This window comes from Dama dama, chromosome 24, assembly GCF_033118175.1.
Source record: "Dama dama isolate Ldn47 chromosome 24, ASM3311817v1, whole genome shotgun sequence".
Classification (NCBI taxonomy): domain Eukaryota; kingdom Metazoa; phylum Chordata; class Mammalia; order Artiodactyla; family Cervidae; genus Dama; species Dama dama.
In genome coordinates this window covers 28,435,952-28,460,338 of record NC_083704.1, presented here as the reverse complement: position 1 = coordinate 28,460,338, position 24,387 = coordinate 28,435,952, and the positions used below count along the sequence as shown (strand labels likewise).

General features: G+C 41.6%; 1 protein-coding gene across 1 annotated transcript in view; it reads right to left on the bottom strand.

Moving 5' to 3' along the window:
- The window catches only part of IL5RA (interleukin 5 receptor subunit alpha), a 61,579-nt gene that overhangs the window by 12,522 nt on the left and 24,670 nt on the right, over nt 1-24,387 (bottom strand). Inside the window, exons 6-12 of the mRNA XM_061127768.1 lie at nt 20,381-20,465; nt 18,411-18,556; nt 17,307-17,445; nt 12,906-13,059; nt 12,601-12,788; nt 9,993-10,138; nt 6,722-6,860 (exon numbers count right to left, since the gene is read on the bottom strand). Of these exons, the coding sequence (XP_060983751.1) occupies nt 6,722-6,860; nt 9,993-10,138; nt 12,601-12,788; nt 12,906-13,059; nt 17,307-17,445; nt 18,411-18,556; nt 20,381-20,465 (997 nt within the window). The remainder of the gene's footprint in view (nt 1-6,721; nt 6,861-9,992; nt 10,139-12,600; nt 12,789-12,905; nt 13,060-17,306; nt 17,446-18,410; nt 18,557-20,380; nt 20,466-24,387) is intronic.

Below are 24,387 nucleotides of genomic sequence, written 5' to 3'. Positions count from 1 at the left end.
TGCATGGAGGCTGACCAGCTCACGCACTGACAGGGTGACCCTTTTACTGCCGCTAGCCCCCGTGCCCCCTCCCCCGCCTCCATCGCCGGTGCTGGCACTGTGGCCAGCATCACAAAAAAAGCAGGGCATGGACCCAGTCCTGTGGCTGCATTCCAGGTCCTAGTCCATCACTTCCTAGCTCTCACTTGGGTCAGTTCCTTAACCCCTCTGCATCTCCTTTCTCACCTCTAAATTAGGAAAACCCCATGTTTGTGAAGCTGCGTAAGATAAAGTAAGTGAAGGTGCCAGGCACAGTGCCTGCCCGAGAGCAGGGCCCACCTCCATCCTAACGGCTAGCAGGCGCATCATGAGACGGAGGTCATGCGTAGAAGGCTGGTGGGGCTGGACTTGAAAGCTCTGTGGGAACTCCCTGCTCCTGACATCTGGGGACAGTGAGAAAGCTCCCTACTGGCCCTCCTTCAGGCCACAGGGCTGAATTGTCTTGTCCCCGCACTGGGAACAAGTAAGCAGTGGGGCTGTTAGCCTGGAAACCACAGGAGCCTGGGTGAAAGGAAGCAGTGGCCCAAATCAGCCACCACATTTACCAACCCCAGATGCCCCATTTGCAAAGAAAAGCCTAAACTGCCACAAGTTATATCACCCGCAGGGAAGCCAGGGGGAGTTTTCATGTTACTGGGTCAACTTTTTATTCGTCTATCAGTTTTTGTCACTGTTGACCCAGAATCCCACCATTTCTTCATGAAAGCTTTGGAATTTACAAAATTCATTTCCTTTGGAAAGTGAGTCTGAGTCCCCTACAAGTGTCTCCCCATCACCTCTCTCCTTTTCCAGCACAGTGTGAGGATTTAAAGTAGGACTGCGGCAAAGAGACTGTGTCGTAGTTTTTTTCTTTTCTGAGTGCTGAGGATGGAGCTGGCGAAGTGTAAAGTGAGGGAGGTGGACTGGAGGGCCTGGGAGGGGACACCAAGCCCTCCAGCTTTTGATTTCATGTGCCCTGGGGCCACTGCCGGTTTCCTCCCTCTTTCACAGCCCAGGACTGTCAAGTCCAAGGAAAAAGGCACTAGAGTTTCCCTTTAAAAGCCTTGCTTCCATTACCCCACCACCACCACCAAATCTTACTTCCCTCCCTGATTTTCTGCTTCCACTATTTTCATGAAGTCCTTACAGTCCTATGAGTAATAGGTATTGTTGTAGAAGATGCCCGGAAAGACAGCTGCCATCCGTGTTTACCTTCACCGCACAGCTGAGCCATCTAAGAAGTGCAGTGAACTTTCCCCTACTCCCCTGGGTGCAAGTGCTACACGTCTCAGGCCTAAAGCAATATTTTTATTTTTAACTACATTTTAATTGGTACTTGATGCCTTCGTCTGATAGATCCTGGTTTTTAGATAGTGATTTCATCAAGGGCCCAGTTCGTTTGAGAGGCAGTGCCTGTGACCGTGGGAAAGGCCTGTCACTGATGTGCAGGACTCAGATCCGCTGAGCCTGACCAGCGGCATGGCGGGGTGGATGCACAGAACACTTCTCCATGGTAAAGGCATGACTGTAGGAAATTGTTTTCATTATTGCTTGTTTCATGCATGACATTTGAGCCTCTGAGAAGGGAGGGAGAAGATGATGGACTTTAGAAAAGGAAAAGCTTCACTCAGACCACGAACCCCTCAGAAGACACAGGGTTTTGGTAAACAGGAGATGGCAGAGATAATAAAGGAACAGAACAATCCGGAAGTTAAGAAAGTTACAAAAGGAGAAAGAAGTGTGAAAAGTGGGAAGTTAGCTCTTCAGATAAGGCAGAGTAGCCAGTTGAGGAAGGGCAGCTGATAACAAGGGCAGATAAAATGAAACTGCTTCTTCCATGTGAGGAATAAATGAAAAGTATTCCATGCCCTGGAAACCCCAGCATGGGAGGACAGAGTGTCAAGGCAGACGGAGAGTGCACAGAGGCTGGCAGACCCGTGACCACTGTGCCTGCTGCCTCGACTGTGCAGTGACCTTGCCAGCTGAGCCGGACAGCAGTCCTGACTCCTCCAGCCTCCCTTTTCCTCTGTCAAAATGCATTCACCTGGTGTCTCTCTCCATCAAGATCCTTGGGCTCTTGTGGGTTAGCTAGTCAATTGAATTTATTGCAATTTACTAATTGACTCATATGTCACCTGTTTGAGAAAATTATCCATTAATAGCCACTTCTTGGCTGTTTGATAACTACTGAATTATTAAATATCTCAGGGTCTCCATTTCCCTCAAATAAGGGAGATGGACTTGATAATACCTAACAGAGAGGTGGTATTTTAGTTGGGTCTTAGTGTGAAAATGGAAGGGGAGGGCTCCAAAGTGCCATTTATAAGATAAGGTAGGAGAGGATGAAGGAAGTCTGGAGGAAATGAATGGAGTGGGAACACTGCCTGGTGGGCTGCAAGCAGAGCATAATTATTGCTGCATCCTCGCAGGGTAAGGAAGAGCCGTGTGAAATGTCCCAGAGGAGCCTGGGCTTCCTATTAGTTTATTAATCATCTTGATGGCGATGGAGAGCCTGCATTGATTAAATTCACTAATGATCCTAAACTGAGCAGGGGAGTAAATTCCAGAAAGGATGGATTTATAAGGTTAGTGGTAATATTAATCAGTGCATCTTCATGACCAGGGTGGCAGTAAATGAAATAAGATTTGCCGTGATGATGGCGGGGAGGCATACCTGAGGGCAAAGGATAATGAACCCAGTTCCAAACCGGGAAGCTGTTGTTTAGAAAATAATAATGGGGTGCCAGCTCTAAAGTGCTGAGTGAATAATAAATTAAAAACAAGCTTAAAATAAACTCTCATTCTAGGTCAGGATCTCTCTCAGCACTTTGGTAGGGGGCTGTCACGGTGGGGGATAGGGGAACCGGGAAAGTGAAAGGCAGATTTGGAAAGAACTTAAAAAGGAGGAAGTTCACGTGTTATAGGCAGGAAGCTGAGACCTGGGAAGGTTGGGGATGACTGACTAGGTCACAGGGCAGCCCCTCTGTCCCCTGCAGGGGTGACAGTAGTTGGCCCTGCCTTCAGATGACCTAAAGTAATCTGTCTCTCCTTACAGTCTCTGATTACTTGGCTCATGAAATGTTATCTCTACGTCTCTAACTTCAATCAGAGAGTTAGACGCTGCCATAGCCACTACAAAAACCTAGATCTCCTGATTTGTCTCTCGCTTTCTTCCTCTCTAAGTTCTAAACTCTTCACAGTCAACACTGATGAGAATTCAGAACACAAACACTAAAACTTTAGAACTGGATCCACAGTCAAGGTACCCACCATGATCTCCAAGTTAGTTTGAGGTCCTCCAACAGCATTGAGAAAAAATAAAAATCTCTGAAACTGTGTGTACAGTAATGTTGGGAAGACCCCTGGAAATACCAGTACTTTGGGGCCAGTGATTTTTGTGCCTTTGGGGAATAACAAAGCATTAAGACAAAATTCCACCAAATGCAGGTAATCAAAATTAAGCTTTCACTATGGGCATTTGGTGAAATTCATAACCTTGTTGAAAATTCCCTGCCATGGGTTTGTGTTTCTTCTGTTGGGTCCCCTCTTGGGGAGCAGAGTGGATCTCGATTGTGCAGTTGAAGCAGAGTTGGCGGGGCGAGGGGCAGGGGTACTGTGTGCTGGGTCTGCTCTGTCAGGTTGGGGCCTCAACCTGGGAAGGAGGGTGTTGGGGGAGGGGAAAGACTGGCCTTGGCTGAACGATGAAGTAGGGGCGTTTGGCTTGTTTTCTCAGTTCCTTTTTTCCTTTCAGTTCCCTCTCCCAGGAAGGCTCTTGCTGCTCCTCTGAGTCCCAGTAGGGTCATATGGGGGCAGAGCTGCAAAGCTGTGCTGATCCTGTGGTGCAACTTTAGGGGCACCTTTCCCCTTGGGAAACTCAGCAACTCAGCAAGGCCTTGCAGACTCAGAACCGTGTTCCATTCCTCGGGCCTTTGCTTGTCTTCCCCAGCCTTCCTTGGAAATCTCCCTGCTGTGTCTTTGATCTGTACTGACATCCACATGGGCCAGTGGGCACTGCCCAGGAATGTCCTGCAGAGACACTTGGTAGACTAAGTGTCTCATTTCTAAATAGAAAATCATAGCATGTGCTGAAAGAAAGAAATCTCTCCTTTAGTACCTGTCATTAACTACCTCATAGGATGAGGTATGTGACATGCACGTGCTTGACAAGCCATAACCACACAGTTAGCTACCAAGATCTCTTAAATGAGTCTTTAATTTGTTCAGGGTTTTAGCTTGTAGCACCCCAGCCACGGTGCTGTAGGGCTGAGAGCTCAGGTGTTGGAGTCAGTTAGCCTGGGTTTGAATTCCTTCTCTGCCACTTACTGGCCATGCAGAATTAAGCAAACTGTCTAAATGGTTCAAAACTCTTTTTTCTTATGTACAAAACAGTTTTGTGGATAGGATTGGTGAAAGGGTACGTGTAAAGCCTTTGGCTCAGTGCTTAGTGGGGAGCAGGTAGTCAACAATAAATCTTATCTACTGACATTGTTGTTTCTATTTCGCAATAACCTGTGAGGCAGGAGAAGTGGATATTGTCTCCTTAGCTCTGGGAGCCCGTGGATGGGCAGAGGGAAGTGATGTATTCTAGGCTGAACAAGTAGTTAGCATGTGCCAGGCTAGCATGAAATCTGAGCTTGCTGTGGAAGACTCCAGAGTTCTGAGGAGCAGTAGTTGTTTTTCTTAACGGTCCTCTTCTCTCATGCGTTGCCCCCCTGCATGGCCAGGATACACACAGGTGACAGCAAACACAGGGCATGCATGTGCTAGCTTCATGGTGCAAGACTGCCTCTCCAGCTTAGAGAATTACCGTCTGACATAGAGGACGAATGGAAATTTGCCCCTTCATTCAGAGCCACGGTCATCACCCTTCTCCGATCCCACAGACAGATACAATGATCACCTTATTTGCCTAATAAGCTAGTCAGTTTAATCATAAACAAAAACATCTGCAGAACCAATATAGGAGTCCAGGCGGTGCCCATTCCTAGACATGGAACAACAGACTGGTTCCAAATCGGGAAAGGAATACGTCAAGGCTGTATATTATCACCCTGCTTATTTAACTTATATGCAGAGTACATCATGAGAAATGCCAGGCTGAATGAAGCACAAGCTGGAATCAAGATTGCCGGGAGAAATATCAATAACCTCAGATATGCATGACACTGCACTTAGGCAGAAAGTGAAGAAGACTAAAGAGCCTCTTGATAAAAGTGAAAGAGGAGAGTGAAAAAGTTGGCTTAAAACTCAACATTGAGAAAACTCAGATCATGGCATCCAGTCCCATCAGTTCATGACAAATAGATGGGGAAACAATGGAAACAGTGACAGACTATTTTGGAGGGGGGGGCTCCAAAATCACTGCAGATGGTGACTGCAGCCACGAAATTAAAAGACACTTACTCCTTGGAAGGAAAGTTATGACCAACCTAGACAGCATACTAAAAAGCAAAGACATTACTTTGCCAACAAAGGTCCGTCTAGTCAAGGCTATGGTTTTTCCCATAGTCAGGTATGGATGTGAGAGTTGGACTGTAAAGAAAGCTGAGCGCCAAAGAATTGATGCTTCTGAACTGTGGTGTTGGAGAAGACTCTTGAGAGTCCCTTGGATTGCAAGGAGATCCAACCATTCCATCCTAAAGGAGATCAGTCCTGCATATTCATTGGAAGGACTGATGCTGAAGCTGAAACTCCAATACTTTGGCCACCTGATGCGAAGAACTGAGTCATTTGAAAAGACCCTGATGCTGGGAAAGATTGAAGGTGGGAGAAGTGGATAACAGAGGATGAGATGGTTGGATAGCATCACTGAATCAATGGGCATGAGTTTGAGTAAGCTCCGGGAGTTGGTGATGGACAGCGAGGCCTGGCGTGCTGCAGTCCATGGGGTTGCAAAGAGTCGGACACAACTGAGCAACTGAACTGAATTGAGGTCTGTTTTGCTGAAGGCCCGGGTCTGAATCCAGATTTTGTGGACCCTGACCTTATTCAGTTTTGGAATCTTCTTTATGAAATGAAACAAAAAGAAGAATTCAAAATTAGGTATGGAAAAATTACAGAAATGGAGACCAGATTAGTAGTTGACCAGTGTTAGGAATGAAGGAGGAGAGAGATGAATATGCATATAAAAGGGCACAGAGGAATCCTTTTGGTAATAGATACATGAACGTATGCATGGAATAAAATTGCATAGAGCTAAATACACACACAAACGAGTACATATAGTATCAGTTAAATCTGAATAAGATTGATGGGTTGTATCCTTGCCACTTTTTTTGGGTAGCATATTGCAGTGCAGGTTTTTAAGAGGTTCCTCCTGAAAGAAACCAAATGAAGTCTACATGAGTTCTTTGAGCATGTTTCTTTGAAACTGCATATGAATTTATAATTATCTCAAAATTAAAAAAAAAAAAAACATTTGGAAAAATTGGATAGAAGTGGAATTAGGTAATCTGAAAAAACTAAATAGGCACCAGACTTTGGAAGAGCTTGTGCTCGTGAGAAGCTTGAATGTTTCAACTTCACTGTTCTTAAGGTAAATCCACCTCTGGTCAGAAAGGGAGCAAGCCAACTGATAGGATAAGGCATAGTAGAGACAATGAAGGCATTTCAAGACTCAGAAGTGAACATGTCCATTTTCCAGGAGGATCTGTTACAACCACGAGTAAGGCCACTTGCTTTAAAATAAACAAGAGGTACTCACCCACGTAAATAGGTTGACTCCACTCACTCCAGAGCCCCGTCGTTCTGCACACAGGGCTCACTGCTGCTCTCACTTGAATGTAATACTTAGAAACATCATCAATTATGGTGATGAGTGTATTGGTTGTCATTTTTTCTGTCTAAATGGAAAAAATAACATGATAAGACTCTTCAGAATATGGTATTTAAATTATGCCAGTGACTAGACCAGAAGGTCATCTGCAAGTGACTCAGTGTTCAGCAACCCGTTTAAAATCAACAAGACACACATCAATTAATGTCTTCTAGACCACTTCAGTATGGATGTGTTGGCAGTCATACTTCGATGGAAAGCTAGTAGCAACCAAAGTAAATAAAGTAGGCAATTGTAAGATTTCAATGATCCATCTGGGTCCAACTGATATTTCCAGAGTGAAAGACTGGAGTGGCCTATAGCAGGATCTGTAACTCCCTTCATCTTGTCCCAAGATATTCCGTAATCACCTAACAACATCCCATGGCTTCCATCATACTCAACAGGTGCCAGCAAAGTGCAGTCTATGACATACCTGGCCTGCTGCCTGTTTTTATAGAAACTGCAAGCTAAGAATGACATATATTTTTCAACAACTGAAAAATATAAAAAGAGTATTTTGTGACACACGAAAATTACATGAAATTGAAATTTCAGTATCCACAAACAGTTTTACTGGAATGCATTTATGTCTGTTTGCTTGTATCTTTGGCAGAGCTGAGTAATTTTGGCAAAAGCAGCATGGTCTGCAAAGCCTAAAATATCTCCTCTGTGACCTTTTACTGTAAAAGTTCTCTGATCCCTGTGTCAGTGCGTCACTCCCAGCCGGGGGTGGGGAGGAGAAGTGAGGTGTGGAGGGTGCGTAAGGAAGTAGAAAAGACCAGGGCCCTTGAATCTAGGAAAAGGGGGCTTGAATCCTAGCGCTAACCTCTAACTAAATGCAGGGCAAGTTGCTTGACCTCTCTAAGCCTCAGTTTTCTCATCTGTAAAATCAGAATAATACCATCAAACCAATGGATTATCAGATAAAGAAGCCCTAACTTTGTAAAGGCCAAGCTTAAAGATATTTTGGATTGAATCACATTAAAACTGCTAATATTCAGTTTTTGATCTGCAAAAACAACCACTTGGGGTATTTCAACCTAATAATATACACTCAGTAAATGCCAGTTTGTCATAGGCAACATAGACTAACATTGTATAGTGTTGAATTGAGGCTGTTTTCTCACAAAGCCTTCTATGTTCTCTACTGGTCAGGGTCTTCACCATGCAGTTAATTCCCTCTGCCCCAAACCAAGTTTATGTCCCTGGGGCCTCCATGTTACATACTCCTGGATATATTTCTCCCTTTCTTGTCTCTACTCCAAAAACACTGCTATTTTAGGTCTCATCAATTTTTTCTTAGACCATTGCATTAGCCTTGAGACTGCTATTTCTATCTCCACATGTTCCCCTCTACCCATACCCAGCTTTATGCTGCTACCAAAGTAATTAGGCATTTCTCAGATGTGTTCACATTTCTCTATGGAGTAAAACTCTCCAGTGCCTTCCATTGCTAATGGCCATGGTTTTAAAAAGAGAAACTACTTTTTCCAAGCAAAATCTTAGAGTCATTCTGGGAGAAGTCCTAATGTCAGAGCTAGAGTTATTATTTCAGTGTTGGTCTTATGTCCAGCTGACTGAAATACTGCCACTTGGCTGAAGGAACCATGTTCTCTCAAGTCTTGGTTACTCCTGCCTAGGGCCTTGACCACTCCAAGTGTATTGGAGGACTGGCCTGAGTGAGGGCTGTTTATTGTGGTCCTCAAGGAGGAAATATACAAATGGAAACAACAGTTTGGGAGCTTTTATGGCAATTTGACATTGCCATGGCATCTAAGCTCAGGATCACTGGGTTTGTCTTTGGCTATACTTGATTTTTCTAGCAAATCATACCAGTATATGGTGGGTTAGAAATTTTAAAAAGAAAGCCAGTTTTTGGCCACATTTACTTGGGCAAGTGCTGGCTAAAAAAGCCCTTCTCTGCTTCTCCCACTAGGCAGGTTTCTGTTCATCCGTCAAGATTCTGTTCAATTCCTCTCCTTTGGGTGGAGGCCCTGGCAGCCTGCTTTGTTGACCCCCTGCTTTGTATCCACGTGGCCTCTTGGTCAGGCAGCTCTGAGACTGGGTGAGTGCATCCTGCAGGCCAGGCCCCTTGAGAGCAGAAATGGCACCTGTTTGTCTGTCTCCCACTAAGAAGCCAGCTTGTAAAAATCTTTGTTAAACCAAATTGAGTTTGCAAGGCAGGAGTTTGAATCCTGACTTCTCCAATTTTTCACTTTGCTTTGTGATGCTGGGCAATTTACTTAATCTCTCTGTGCCTCACTGTCCTGTAAGATGGGAATGATCATTGTATAATTACATAATAGAGAAACTGTAAGTATAACAAGGGCCTTCCCTGATCGCTCAGTTGATAAAGAATCTGCCTGCAATACAGGAGACCTGATTTTCCATCCATGGGTCAGGAAGATCCCCTGGAGAAGGAAATAGCCACCCACTCCAGTATTCTTGCCTGGAAAATTCTATGGACAGAGGAGCCAGGTGGGCTATAGTCTGTGGGGTCAAAAGAGTCAGATATGACTGAGCAATTAAACCAAGTATTAACAAAGCTTAACTTATAGTTAATGCTTAATAAATATTGACTTTCAGCTCCTTTCCCCTTAAACTTTTTGTGCATTAGGGCAAATGAGGTGGCGTTTTTTTTTTTAAGTTGTGATAAAACACACATAACGAAACGTTACCATCTTAACCATTTGTAAGTGTGTGGTTCAGTAGTAAAAGTACATTCACATTGTGTACCCCATCTCCTGCTTTTGCCTGTTGTGAATAATACTGCTGTGAACACGGTTGTTCAAAGGTCTCTGAGACCCTGCTTTCAATTCTTTTGGATATCTACCCAGAAGTAGAATTGTTGGGTCATATGATAATTCTATTTTTAATTTTTGAGAAATCCCCGTACTGTTTTCCATAGCAGCTGCACCATTTCCCCAACAGTGCTAAGAACTTTTATCTGATCCTTCACATTATTTTCAACCCAAAATAGGTCCTTTCAAGACAAAAAACCAGTAAGGTTTGATTTATTTTTACAAACTGGGATAGATATGTTACCTTTGACTTTGTTAGTTCCAGGCTATAACCAGAGCTGTCAAATGGACAAGAATTTTTTTTTTTTTTTTTTAAGAAATCTGCCATAAAATAATGGAATGATTGGAATCATTACCTGAAAATATCCTTTCTTTGCATTGTAAATTTTCACCTCATAATCAAAGCAGTGGGTTGGAAAAGCAGACACTGGTTTTTCCCAGTGGATAGAGAGACACGTTCCTTTGATCTCTGCCGTGACGTTCGCTGGAGGATTTACTCGATCTGTGTTAGAGAACAAGAGCTCGGTGATCATGGTTGATAAGTCCAGTCCACCCACATTTCTCAAGGTATTTCTAAGCTACATGTTCTCAAGTATTTCCCTCCAGCGTTTAACCAACAAATCTGCAAGCTGCAGATCTCCGGCAGCGCGCATCTGACTCGCATCTTACAGCTACAAGAGAGATCGCTCCTGTAAACAAAAATTCCTACTTAAACAGTCTCAAATGGTTGAATGCCCTTTTCTTCAGCTTATTAAGACCTACCCCACCATCCATTTTTACTTCCCGAGTTGGGCCAACCTGAGGGTAAACCTGTTCCTGGAGAGGAGGTGTCCTGGAGACCCAACTGAGCCCTGTGCTATGGAACAGGTGTGTGGCTGGGCTGATCACTTCCCCTTTCTGGGCCTCAGTTTTTATTTCATTTTGGTTTGTGTATCTTGTTTTCGTTTGTTGTGAGAATTTGGTTTTTTCTTGCAGAAAAAGAATGGGTTGGGCTAAATTTGTCTTTGCTAATAACTCCATAGTTCTTTTCCCTGAGATCTCACTTGATTGTTTTATGGCCACTTGATATGGGTGGAAATTATTTCTAATTGAGTGGACTTATCTAAAGTTACGTGACTTGGATCTCACAATTACTGAATCATAGGGCCAAGCTAAAAATGGGGCCCACTGGCTCCAGGGCCTGCCATCCCCTAAGCCAAAACGTTTTTCACCAAGAGAAGATTTATTTCTTTTAGTAATGTGATGAATTGGTCTCAATAAAATGAAAATCATACAAGAAAATAAATGCCCGTAGTCTGTCCCAGGCTGTGTCCATTTTCATATTAATATCATTGTTTCATGGGTCTCTCTCAGTATTTTTTATTGCCTGTTTTCATGAAAATGACATTTTTAGGTCATTTAATATGACCTAAAATATGCTATTGAAGAGAATTGTATAACCTCTTCAGCAAGTACTCTGATCCTTTAAACAAAGTTATGCTCCACTCGATACACACATGGATGACAGAAAAGTAGAAACAGATACATATGTCACAAACCACATCCTTTAAATAATATTTTGCATATTTATTGGCTACTTAGGCCAGGCACCATTCTAAGCGCTTTATAATTATTAACATACTTAATTGTCACAAAGACCTTGTAGGAAGACCTGATTGCTCCACATAGGTGAAAAGGCTGAGGCACAGAGAAATGACCAGCTTGTCTAAGGTCACTCAGCGAGTGAGTGGAGAAGCCAGGATCCGTGACCAGGCAGCCTGGCTCCACGGTTCACACTCATAACGGAAGCCTTGAACATTAAGAACCAGAAATGCTATGTGAGGGGCTCCCGATGAATTTCATTAATACAAGTATTTAGGATGAGGGAGAAGATCTTCAGTTTTGAAAAGTGAACAAGCGAAAGCTTAGCTCATATGCTTCAGTCAGAGAATCACATGGTGAGAGAGATCTGCTAACTCAAGAACACCCAGAGGAGACAGTCCAGAGGGTAGAGGACTGTGAGAGGAATGCCTGAGAAGTTGGGGGCCGGTAGTTTGGGGAAGAGGCCAGTAGTTTTGGGAAGAGAGAGCTCTCTCTGGCTGCCTTTGGATAGCTGAGGGACCTTGTGGGGAAGGAATCAGACTTGTTTGGGGGTGATGCCAACCCATCACAGGATCCGTGGGCAGACATTTCACAAGACCAGCCAGAGCTGCTGAGTGGTGGTGGTCTGGGCTGCTTTCAGCAGTGAGCTCACTTTCCCTGGATTCTCAACTAGGGAAGATTATCCCCTAGGGGACATTTTGAAATGTCCAGGGAATTACTAGGACCAACAAGGACCTACTGTATAGCACACAGAAGTCTGTTCAATGTTATGTGGCAGCCTGCGTGGGAGAGGACTTTGGAGGAGAACAGATGCAGGCATACGTATGGCTGAGTCACTGCCGTGCCCTGAGATTATCACAGCATTGTTAATTGGCTCTACTCCAATATAAAATCAAAAGTTAAAAAAGAGAGGAGTACGTTTTAGAGATCTGCTGTTCAACATTGTCCCTGTAGTCACCAATGCTATATTGTGCTCCAAAGATTGGGAGGATACATCTCATGTTACCTCTTACCTCTCTTACCTCAATAAAACTAAAATTTTTAAAGCAATGATCGTTAGATATTGAGGTTAAAGAAAAGCCTGGGGACATTTTTATTGTCACAACTTGAGAACGGGAGTGGAGTGCTATTGGCGTCCAGCAGGCAGAGACCAGGGCTGCTCCTGAACAGCTTGTAAGGCGCAGACGGCCCCGCAGAGACTCCTGTGGCCAGTTAATACGAGTAGTGCCGAGGCTGAGAGACCTTGACCCTGTGGTTTTTAGGCAGGAGCCATGTGGTCGTTCAGTATTAGATAAGTAGCCAAACTAGGTGATATTTATAAACCCTCCCAGTGCTGAGATTCTGCAATTCAGTTATTCTGGTTTTCTGTCAGGCCTGTCTTACCAATGGCATGAAGGGCAAAGAGCTGATCGAAAGGCTTGATCGAAGCTTCCTTGCTGGAGCCGTTAACATACACTGCAAGGGAGTCTCGCCCTTTGCTGTTGATGAAAGTCCTGGGAAACCAGCAGGCAACATTTCTCTGCAGGACGTCTTTGCTGTATTCCTGGCATTCTTCAGTCCGAGAGCGATACCTATATTGGAACGAATGGATAAGGAAGCTGTGGTACATATACACAATGGACTATTACTCATAAGTTTTTAAGGCTGGAGGAAACAACCCATTCGCATAAGTGAAAATCGGTACTAACCTATAGTAGAGGAAATATTGTGTATCGTCAGGGGCGTCCTTGCCAACAAGCCAGGTGCAGTGAAGAGAAACTTGGTATGGTCCTAAGTGTGTGTAATTATCTGCCTTCGTGTTTGTGGTGCAAGTTAAATTCACAATCTCAGTTCCAGGAGACCCTAGATGGTCAAAAATTGGAAACAGAAAAAAATAGCAGATACACATGAATTGTTTCATATTTTGCTGTACAGTGGAAAGTAGCAAAACATTGTAAATTAGTTCTATTCCAACAAAAAAATTTTTTTTAAAAAGAACAAAGCATTGCCACAATAGCTTTTGATGGTTTTCTTTTAAACCCATAGGGATTGGGGACATCAAAAAGTAATTGTCATCACACAGTTATGGAAACCTTTTTGCAAAAGGGCAGCTTTCTGGGGGATGAACTAAAATGACTAAGCCCTACTTTCTGACTTCAGAAGTTTTGCAGCTTCTTTGCAGGAAGGGTTTATATGTGATAGATATCAGAGCTCAAGAGCAGTGTGAGAGATTGTCCTTCAGAGCTTGGTATACAGCAGCCTCAGGGTTCTGACTCTCCATTGTCAATAACTAGCTATGACTGAGAGAGCTAGTTAAGGAAGGTCTCCAGCGCCACTTGGCATCAGAGAATGAAGTGACTTGTTAGGTAGTATCCAAATGCTTCATGAGCAACAGAGATTGCTGCTCAAAAGGAAAGTAGTTTTGGCAACATCGCAAAAGAACACTGCCTCTTTAGAGACCCAGTACACACACTAGTGTATTAAAGTCTACTTTAGGTCACCATGGAATGTTGAGGAGAGCTCCCTGTGCTGCAGAATCTGTTGTCATTAGTTGTCTATTTTACACATAGTTGTGTATATATATCAATCCCAGTCTCCCAGTTCACCCTATTCCCTGTTCCCCTTTGGTATGTTTGTTCTCAAATCTGTGTCTCTGTTCTGCTTTGCAGATAAGTTCTTCTGTGCCATCTTTGTAGATTCCACATGTGTGGTGCTTAGTCACTCAGTTGTGTCCAACTCTTTGCGACCCCATGGACTTTAGCCCTCCATGATCCTCTGTCCATGGAATTCTCCAGGCAAGAATACTGAAGTGGGTTGCCATTTCCTTCTTAATATATGATACTTGTTTTTCTCTTTCTGACTTACTTCACTCTGTTTGACAGTAGGTCCATCCACATCATTGCAAGTGGCACAATTTGGCTCCTTTTTATGGCTGAGTAATATTCCATTGTATATATGTATCACATCTTCTTTATCCATTTCTCTATTGATGGACATTTAGGTGGCATCCATGCCCTGGCTATTGTAAATAGTGCTGCAGTGAACATTGGGTTGCATGTGTCTTTTTGAAATATGGTTTCCTCCAAGTATATGTTCAGGAATAGAACTGCTGGGTCATATGGTAAGTCTATTTTTAGTGTTTTGAGGAACCGCCATACTGTTCTCCATAGTGGTTATATTAATTTATATTCCCACTAGTAGAGTAGGAGGGTTCCCTTTTCTCCACATTCTCTCCAGCATTTATGTATATATTTTTTGATGATGACTATTATGGCCAGTGTGAGATGATACCTTGTTGTAGTTTTGATTTGCATTTCTCTTAATAATTAGTGATATTGAGCATCTTTTCATATGTTTGTTGGCCATCTGTAGGTCTTTGGAGAAATTTCTGTTTATGTCTTCTGCTTATTTTTTGATTGGGTTGTTTGTCGTTTTGATATTGAGCCTCATGAGCTGTTTGTACATTTTGGAGATTAATCCCTGTCACTTGCTGTGTGGCAGATATTTTCCCCATTGTGAGGATTGTCTTTTCGACTTGTTTCTGGTTTCCTTTGCTATGCAAAAGCTTTTAAGTTTCATTGGATCCCATTTGTTTACTTTTGTTTTTGTTTTCATTATTCTGGGAGGTGGGTTAAAAAAGATCTTGCTGCAGTTTATGTCAAAGAGTATTCTGCCCGTGTTCTGGTGTAAGAACTTTTCAGTGTCTGACTTTACCTTTAGGTCTTTAATCCACTCTGAATTTGTTTTGGGGCTGTGTGTGTGTGTGTGTGGCTGATTCCCTTTGCTGTGTAACAGTGTGTTTCTGCTGTACAGAAGTGTATGTGCGTGTGTGTAGATGTGCATATATATGATGTCTGTGCACACATACATGCACACACATGTGCTTGCATGCTTGATTGCTCAGTCGTGTCTGACTCTTTGTGACCCCCGTGGGTTATAGCCCGCCAGACTCCTCTGTCCATGGAATTTTTCAGGCAAGAATATACTGGGGTGGGTTGCCATGCCTTCCTCGAGGGGATCTTCCAGACCCAGTGATAGAACCCAAGTCTTCTGTGGCTCCTGCATCGGCAGGCAGATTCTTTACCACTGAGCCACCTGGGAAGCCCTTATATATGTATACATATGCATATATACACACACATACGCACATATTTTCATATGTATACACATATATATGTGTGTGTGTGTGTATATATGTGTTTGTGTATGTGTGTGTGTGTATGTGTATATATATATATAATTGTGTGTGTATGTGTATGTATATATATGTGCGTGTGTGTATATGTATGTGTGTGTGTATATATGTTTTGTGTATATATGTGTGTGTATGTGTGCGTATGTATATATATGTGTGTGTGTGTATGTGTGTGTGTATATATATAATTGTGTGTATGTGTGTGTGTGTGTATGTGTGTGTATATGTTTTGTGTATGTGTGTGTGTATGTGTGCGTATGTATATATGTGTGTGTGTGTGTATGTGTGTGTGTATATATATAATTGTGTGTATGTGTGTGTGTATGTGTGTGTATATGTTTTGTGTGTGTGTGTGTATATGTGTGTGTGTGTATATAAATATATGTGTGTGTGCATATGTGTGTATATATCCTCTCTCACGGCACTAAATGACCAGATAACCTGTGCCAAGTACAGTTGAGAGTTTCTGAGGTCTGCTCCTCTCCCAATTCCCTTCCAAGGAACGCTGTGGTGTGAATTCAGTCTGATTCAAGGCAGAAATAATGACGTTTCCGTTAGTGTCACCCCACATCAGTGTGCGCAGAGAGCAGTTGAGGTTGCAGAAGCGTAATTCTGAAAGGCTGTTATAGGCACACTCCAGTTACTCACTGCAGGGAGGTGGAAACGTGCTTTAGTGTACAGCAGATGACACTTGTATTTGTGGTCTTCTGTCTACCGTAGATTAGTCTCTGCCTGTGACATCGAGCCTCCTGTGAACTGGCTGCTCTGTGGTCCAGACATCATGTTCTACCGAGTGAACGGAAGATCTTCAGGACACTGCTCTCGGTCACACACGTGATGTGGGAGGCACGGCCTTTTCAGGCAATGATGTGATGAGGGGATAGTGTGACTATTAGCCATAGCCAGACTGGCCAAGGCCATTGTTGTTACGTGCACACATACACATCTCAAGACTTGGTGGCCTGTTCTCCCTTTGTCTTTTCTCTGTTCTGTGTGTGTGTGTTTTCAAGGTTTGAATCATAAGTGTTACTGGTTCTGAGTATTAGAAACCCTGGCTTTCCACAGAAGGACCATATAGACACAGTAAGTGTTAATCTCTTTCCTTGTGGCACTCAGGTTATCCAGTCTCATGGTTTCTAAGAACTGTCAGCACAGTTTTCTTCAATTTCATTTGAGATGTCATAGAGTTGTAAACAAATCCACCAGTGTAACAGGGACCACTGTCTGAAACACATGCTGTTTGTATGCTGTTGCAGGAAAGCAGGAGACTCTGCCCTGCCCACAGGGCAATCCAGCCCAGGATGGCAGGGTTGACATCTACTTATCGTGAAAGATAAAGAATATAATGTTGTATGTTGTACCACACGAGGAGCACAGCATCCCGGAATGAGTTCTGAAAGGAGCAGCATCCCTCCATGCATCCGGTGGAAAGAAGGAGGCTTCCCAGAGCAGGTACGATTTGATTTGGGCTTTGAAGTACAGGAAGAATTCAGAGAAGCAGGCAGAAGAGGTAAGCTCAGGGCAGTGAGGGCTGAGGCAGGACTGTGCTGGTGTGGAGGGGTCGTGGTTAGAAGTCATCTGAGAAGAGCAGAGGATTCTTGTAGGGAGGGAGTGGAAAGATGTCCTAGAACCCACTTATGAGAGAGCTCAGCTTTTGTTTACGACTCCCTGTCTTCTGAGCTGGGGAGGGAGAAGAATCCTCAGTGTTTGCAGGGAGCTGCTGGATGGGATTGACTGGGTTACACGCACTAAGAAGTGATCTCGGTCTTGGAGAGGACGTGGATGAGGTAAAAGAGTACCTCTTGTTAGGGACAAGTGACTAACTTAGAGAAAAGCAAGGTGTGTTCCTTTCCTGACTTTCCCGTGCTTACAACAGTCTGAAATTTAAAACCAGGCTCTCAGAGACCTGCCTTACCTGGTGGGGCTTTAAGTTCTGCAGAAACCCAGCTGCTGGCTTGTAGGGAGTGGTCGTTCCACGGCACTGTCTGCACACTTGCTGAAAAGCCTTTGTGAAGGATGGTTACGAGGCTGCTCTCAGTGTTCCTGGTTTCGTACTAAAAATAAAACCCACAAGTCATGATATGTAAAGGAGAAATGGCCTTCAGAGAACTAATCAAATAGAAGTTTGCTTCCACTTTTTAAATGACATGTAAACACAATGCGGTGCAGTCATTCTGCTAGAAAAAAAAATCAAACCCAGTGTTTCAAGGTTATGTTCTTATCCCTAAACTCATCAATCAAGTTGTACACATTAAATAGGTGCAGCTTTTTATCAAAAATAAAATGGTTTTAAAAATGAATAAACAAATTGCCTAGTTCTCGATTGGTACATGTTTTAAAAATACATAATGAAATATAGAAAATAATTATCCAAGGTTACCTGAATAACTGCTTCTTGTAAAAACAAATAAAATACTACAGTTCAGACTCCAGTTTCCTTTGGCGACCCATCTCTGGCTCCAATCTCCTCCCCAGAGGTAAATTTTTGCCGGAGAATTGTCTAGAATTCTGTGTTGACTGACACAGTACTGCTTCTCCCTTCGTTTGATTTATTGCACATCAGCCAGGTGCCTGGTGCTTTAATATAGCCCTGCAGTGAACTTGGGGCTCTGGAATTTTAAGTGACTGATGCAAGGTAGTAAAGTCAGGAAGTGGCTGAACTGGGATTTGAATTTGATCTCTTCCGTTAAGTACAACGGACCCTCTCCTCTTTTGCTTGGTTATTCTCTTCTGTTCTTTTGAATATTTTAGAGGCAACATAAAATCAATATCTAAACTATTGTAGCTCAGAAGTTACTAAACTTTCTTGTTAAGTGGAAGAGTTGGTCCCACAGTTAAAAATGTTCCGAGCCACTGTTTTAGTGCCCGTGTGGCACTAGTTCTCAACCATTTCAATAGAGACATTGCCCTAGGAATATAACAGAAAGCTCTGTAGTGCTTTTCTCTCTTTCTAGTTAAAATTTCCTTTAATAAGGAAAATTCAGTCTAGGTAAGGATTGCCATAAGAATAAACACTTACATCTTCTTCTTGTGGAGCATTTATTTTCACATGATATCCTAGCTGGACATTGCTTTGTTCTTGATCAGGATTTGGTTCCCAGTGTAAAAGAACTTGAGCTAAATTGATAGCTTTAATGGTGAAATTGACTGGTGGTAGAAGTAAAACTGTTGATCAAAAGAAAAAAGCCATGCAATGTTTAATTATATGGAACATTTTAAAATCATTAAATATTTTATTGTGTGCTGCTGTTGCTAAGTCGCTTCAGTCGTGTCCGACTCTGTGCAACCCCATAGATGGCAGCTACCAGACTCCTCCGTCCCTGGGATTCTCCAGGCAAGAATACCGGAGTGGGTTGCCATTTCCTTTTATTGTGTACTATAGTATTTTATTATGCTATCAGAATGTATAACACTGAAGTAGTCTTAGGAAAAGTTTCTTTAAACTGTTTTTAGCTCATTATCTTTTTTACTTTGCCCAGGTATTTACCTGTAACGCCTACAGGTGTTTTATTGAAATATGAATAGTTTGCTATATTATTATTAAGTATAATATTTTTCAAAGGGTCATTATCTATTAATGGGCTAAAATAATATGTTAGTTTATGGGTAGCAGTGTGTTTAATGACATGGAATAAAATTGAATAGCAAATATCAGGTGCATCAAACATAAGAATACTATTCATGAACCTCTTATTTCTGTTCCATAAATATAGTCACATATTTGTATACTGGTTCAGGATGTAAAGATTTGTTTCTTACTATGATTCAAGGTCCAAAAACATGTAAGCAAAACTACTCACTGAGCATTTATAAAAAGAAAATGTTTTTTCCGCCTTCATGAACCACTCTCTAACATTGTCTTCAAAATCAAAGCTTTCATTTAAATTACAAAATCAATGCCTGTTTTTAGAAATCTTGGGAAGCACAGATGATCAAAAAAATAAGGAAAAAAAAACAGCCACAGTTTTATCACTGAGTGGCATTAACATGTAATACATTTATTACCTTTTTTTTCTTGAGTGTACATTTATACAGCTTTTAAAATTTTTGCTGAAGTTGGGCTTCCCTGGTGGCTCAGATGGTAAAGAGTCTGCCTGCAGTGCAGAAGACCCAGGTTCAGTCCCTGGATCAGGAAGGTCCGCTGGAGAAGGAAATGGCAACCCACTCTGGTGTTCTTGTGTGGAAAATCCCATGGACGGAGGAACCTGGTCAGCTACAGTCCATGGGGTCGCAAAGAGTCAGATACGACTGAGTGAGTTCACTTCTTTTGCTTATAGAATTGTACAATTATGAAACCTTCTTTGATGAATTTACTAGTCAGCACATTTCCACTGACATTTAATATTTAATAGCTTTCCACGACTCTGCCTCCACACCTGGTACATACAGACTTCTGGGGCTCTGTCTGTACTTCACCGACCATTATGGTGGCCACTGGCCACGTGTGGCTATTTAAGTAAAATCAGAGTTCACTGTCTTAGCTACGTGAGCCGTATATCCAGTGCTCAGTAGTCAAGCATCATTGGACAGTGCGCATATGCGAATGGTCATTATGTAGCAGGTTCTCTTAGTGCTGCTCATGGGGGACTCATGTGATGGTTTTTTGTTTTTTTCCTTAAACCCACTGATCAACAAGTTTCTGAACCAGACATAGTGCAAGCTTCCTATTCTTTGGTTCTGAGAACTTTGAGAGGACTTTGTCTGGGAAGGTGTCCAAATACGGCCACCAGCTGCAGCTTTGTTCTGAGTGCCCGTTTACCCACACTTGGAATATGATTTCCCACCGCAACATAAAATATGCACTTCAGCCAACTTTGCTTTCTTAAAATATAGTATGTTTAAAGAACTGATATTCTGATAAGAATAAATGTTCCATCCCTTTTTTTAAAAATCATGATTTCCAAATTGAGTCTTATTTAGGAGAAAGTAATACTATCCTTTTCTGTAATGTACTTATTTTTTATTATTTAATTTAATAGTGGTGCTTACATTTTTTATCAGGAAGTAAGTCTGCTTGCAGTATTACTGCCACCCCCAAAAGAATCAGTAATTCAGGTGCCATGATGATCACATCCTACAGAAAACAGAAAGATAGAAATCCAAATGGCACCTGTTGCCATTTCCAAGAAAAGCTGGTAGCTCCTTTCTAAAGAAAAGTATAGTCATTTGGCCATTTAACAAACATTTGTGAACTTTATGTGTTAGAAATACAAATATGAACAAATCTCGGATTTTGTCTTGCCAACATGGGTCCATAATCTGAGAGACAGAATGAAGTGTAAATCAGTCATTATAACTCCAGCTTCAAAACTGCTCTAGTAAAGATGTATAAGGAGCAAAGAGACTTCTGAATTGAGTCCTAAAGGATATACTAGAGTTCTTACACACACACAAGTGAGGAAAGGCATCCATGGTGGCGCATGGAGCCATGCGAGGCCAGAAGAGAGGAAAGAAAATTGAAGAGGGTTGATATTCCGTGAGAGACCACAGCAGATGTTTGAACAGTAGAAGACAGTTAATAACATTGAATATAAATATAATTACCAGTTTCATTAATAAGAATTTACATATGAGCATGACATGTCCAGCATGACAAGGAACTTAAATCTAAAATAACCTTAACATGCGAAAAAGACGCTTTGTATCACAAACCTGGAATAAGTGTTCATTACTTCAGACTTCGGAGAGGCAGAATTTTTTGATGAACCCAGAAAGATATAGGCCATTAAAGGAAATGAAAACATAGTTATAAGCCTGAAGAAAATAAAACCGATATTTCTGTTTATTTGAAATAAAAGTCGACAATGAAAATGAATCTAGAGTAGAAATATTAGCATAACTCAAGTGTGGCTGTCTGAAAAGTAGTTAGATTGTTTCAGGAACTTTTTTTTTTTAACATGTGAAAGAAGATCTCTTGTTGAGAATTGTAGATTAGAAATCTTGACTGTTTCCTTTGAAAATTTCAGAAGGCATTTTTCATATGAACTTAACAAAAATAACATTCCGCCTGCTAAGTTTTGTCCTCCCCCCTACCAGATGATGAGGGTGTGTAGTTATCCAATTTACAATAGTGAAAAGATGGCTAAACAACATAGACCCAGTCTCAGATCTTCCAATCATAAAACTTATCTTCTAGACTTACTCAAGTGACACGATTTTTAATTTAAAATTTTATAGAGGTGATGTGATATTTTTCAAACATAATTCTGATAGAACCACAGAGGATAGGTGTTGGCTAAATGGATACATTCAGGAAGAACCAAAAACCACACTTTCTTCACTTTTACTACTTACTAACGAAATTAGTAAAATGTCACAACACAAAGACAGAAGCAGCCTACAAATCAATTAATTTCTTTTTCAGATAAACTCAAGTATTGCTAATCAGAGTTATGCCACTTTTTAAAAACTTTATATTTTGTATTGAGATATAGCCGATTAACAAAGTTGAGATAGTTTCTGGTGAACAGTGAAGGGACTCAGCCATACATATACATGTATCTGTTCTCCCCCAAACTCCCCTCCTATCCAAGCTACCACATAACATGGAGCAGAGCTCTCTCTGCAGGTCCTTGTTGGCTTTCCATTTTGGATATAGCAGTGTGTACATATCCATCCCAAACTCCCTAACTATCCCTTTCCCCCACCCTTCCCACCATCCTCGCATAACCATAAGTTGGTTCTGTTAAGTCTGTGAGTCGCTTTTTATTTTGTAAGTTCATTTGTATCATTTCTTTTTAGATTCCACATGTACGGGATGTCATACGACATTCCTCCTTGCATCCAGAGTTATGCCACTTTTGATAGGAGTCATCCTGTTTCTTTCTCTGATTTTACACCCTGTAGAAAAAGAATTTTTAAAACAACAGCAATGATAAAAGCAGCTGTTCTTAAGTTTTTAAAGGTTTCAGTAAGTGAGAATGTTAAGGATTTAAAGGCAAGTCTTGGTAATTCACCAAGCCTAAGAAGCAAAGATAAGAACTTCTTAGAGACTTCCCTGGTGGTACAGTGGTTAAGACACTGTGCTTCCACCGCAGGGGCCGGCGTGGGTTTGATCCCTGGCTGGGAATTAAGATCTCATGTGCTTAAAAAAAAGAGAAAAGTGAAAAAAATCCTTTGTTGCTGTTGACAACAGCAAAAATAGCTTCCTCTTCAAGGTTAGAAGGCGATGTCTTTGAAATTTCAGTGTTTCCGGAAATAATATCACACATGTTGTAAGTTTTCACTAATCATTATTACTAGGAGGAACGCTCAGTCAGAAAAAAATGCACAATTGATTTTCCCCAAGTGAGTTTTACTGACTGGCAAAGTTAGTAGTATGTTATAACAGTACTTGTAAAAATAATAAATTGCAATTAAATTGTTGAAGTAATAAACTATCACATGCCTCAATGTGGAGATAATTGAATATTTCAAATAACCAAGCAGTCTGCCCTAGAATTTTTTATGTGTTCTGATTTTATAGCTGATGAAAACAGAATTGTTTTTCAAATTTGACCAAAATTTGTGATGATCAATTTATCGGCCATAAAACCACCATGCACATTTTTTCACATTTTACTGTGATATTCTCTGTTAAAAAGGATGATAGCTTTGAATAAAAGAAGTTGTTGTGTTATAGACAACACAAAGTACTCAACTAGGAGTCCAAATATTACCAAGAATAACCATTTTTTTGTGAGCCAGATAAATTCAATAAAAGCCTGGGTATTACTGAACCTTCAGCAGGTAACCCTGTTTTTTTCTATAATTCTGTTTGCTCTGCTCATTCCCTGAAAGCACCTTCAGCCTTTGCTCATGTCTTCTTAATATTTCTGGTCCGTGGCAGAGCAGTCACTCCTGCTGGAAAACGAACTTGAATGTTTTTGGGTCTTCTCTTTAATCCAGTGATATACTGTCACATAGATGTCAGCTGGGTAATATTTTGTTGTACAGTAGGCTGTTTCACTACATAAAAAATTTATAGAAATAACTTGTTCACAATAACTTGTTATCCATTCTTCTCATGGATAATAATTAAAATCCAGCAGAAAACCATTAAATTTTTAAAGTAGATTCAAATTCAGAATGAAGCAAGCATGGGTTGCCTACCTATTAATACCATTATCAGAAATGCATGCTCAGTCTCTTAGACCATGGGCTGCCTGTTCTTGTCATATTTCACTGGGTTAATCCAAAATTCCTCAAGTGCTCGCTGAGAATTTGGCGTATGATAGGTGTTATATTCTTTGGTAGGTGTTATATTCTTTGAAATTTGGGAGTAAACAGGAGCACCATCGCTCACAGTACAGATGTTTCTAGAAAGCGGGGTAAAGTCCTGACAATTGTAGATGAATTTCCCCAGTGTTCCTGAGAATTGGTCAAATTCTACTGAAGTTCAGACTTATGTTTTCCCCACTCTCTTTCCAGATTATTTTGCTGCCCAGGATGTTTGTTTTATAACCTAAGTTGTATTTACCCTTTTTAAAGAAGTTTTTTGAGTCAGCTGTGGTAACAACTAACTAAAACTCAACTTCAGTGCCCAGAAATTGAAAAGCAACTGAGAGGATTCATGCTCTGTTAAACCCTTAAAAGTAGAGTTTACTTTTTACTTCCTTTTTTTTTTCCTGTACAGTGTAATCAGCAATAAAATGTATCTCTTGGGGGATGAAGAATAAATAAACCAAGGTATAAAATGCAAATGACATGTTTAGCTAGGTATGTTGCATTACCCCCAAGTGAAAAATTGTACATAGTTCAAAAAATATGAGTCATTAGGAGCATGTATAAGGCATGCGACCTTTTTTTCTGCCTTACTACAGGACTTCTGATTAATTTTCTGAAATAGTCCTTAAATGTAACTCAGCGATTCAAACTTGGCACAGTCATTGTTGGCCAAGGTGGAAATGGTGCTGCCACCCTGAGTATTTGGGAAATGCTGCAGAAAGAGTTTGCTGCAAATCTCCTAATGGTAAATGTCCTCCAGCTGATTGCACGGGGTGCCATGTCCGCCCACA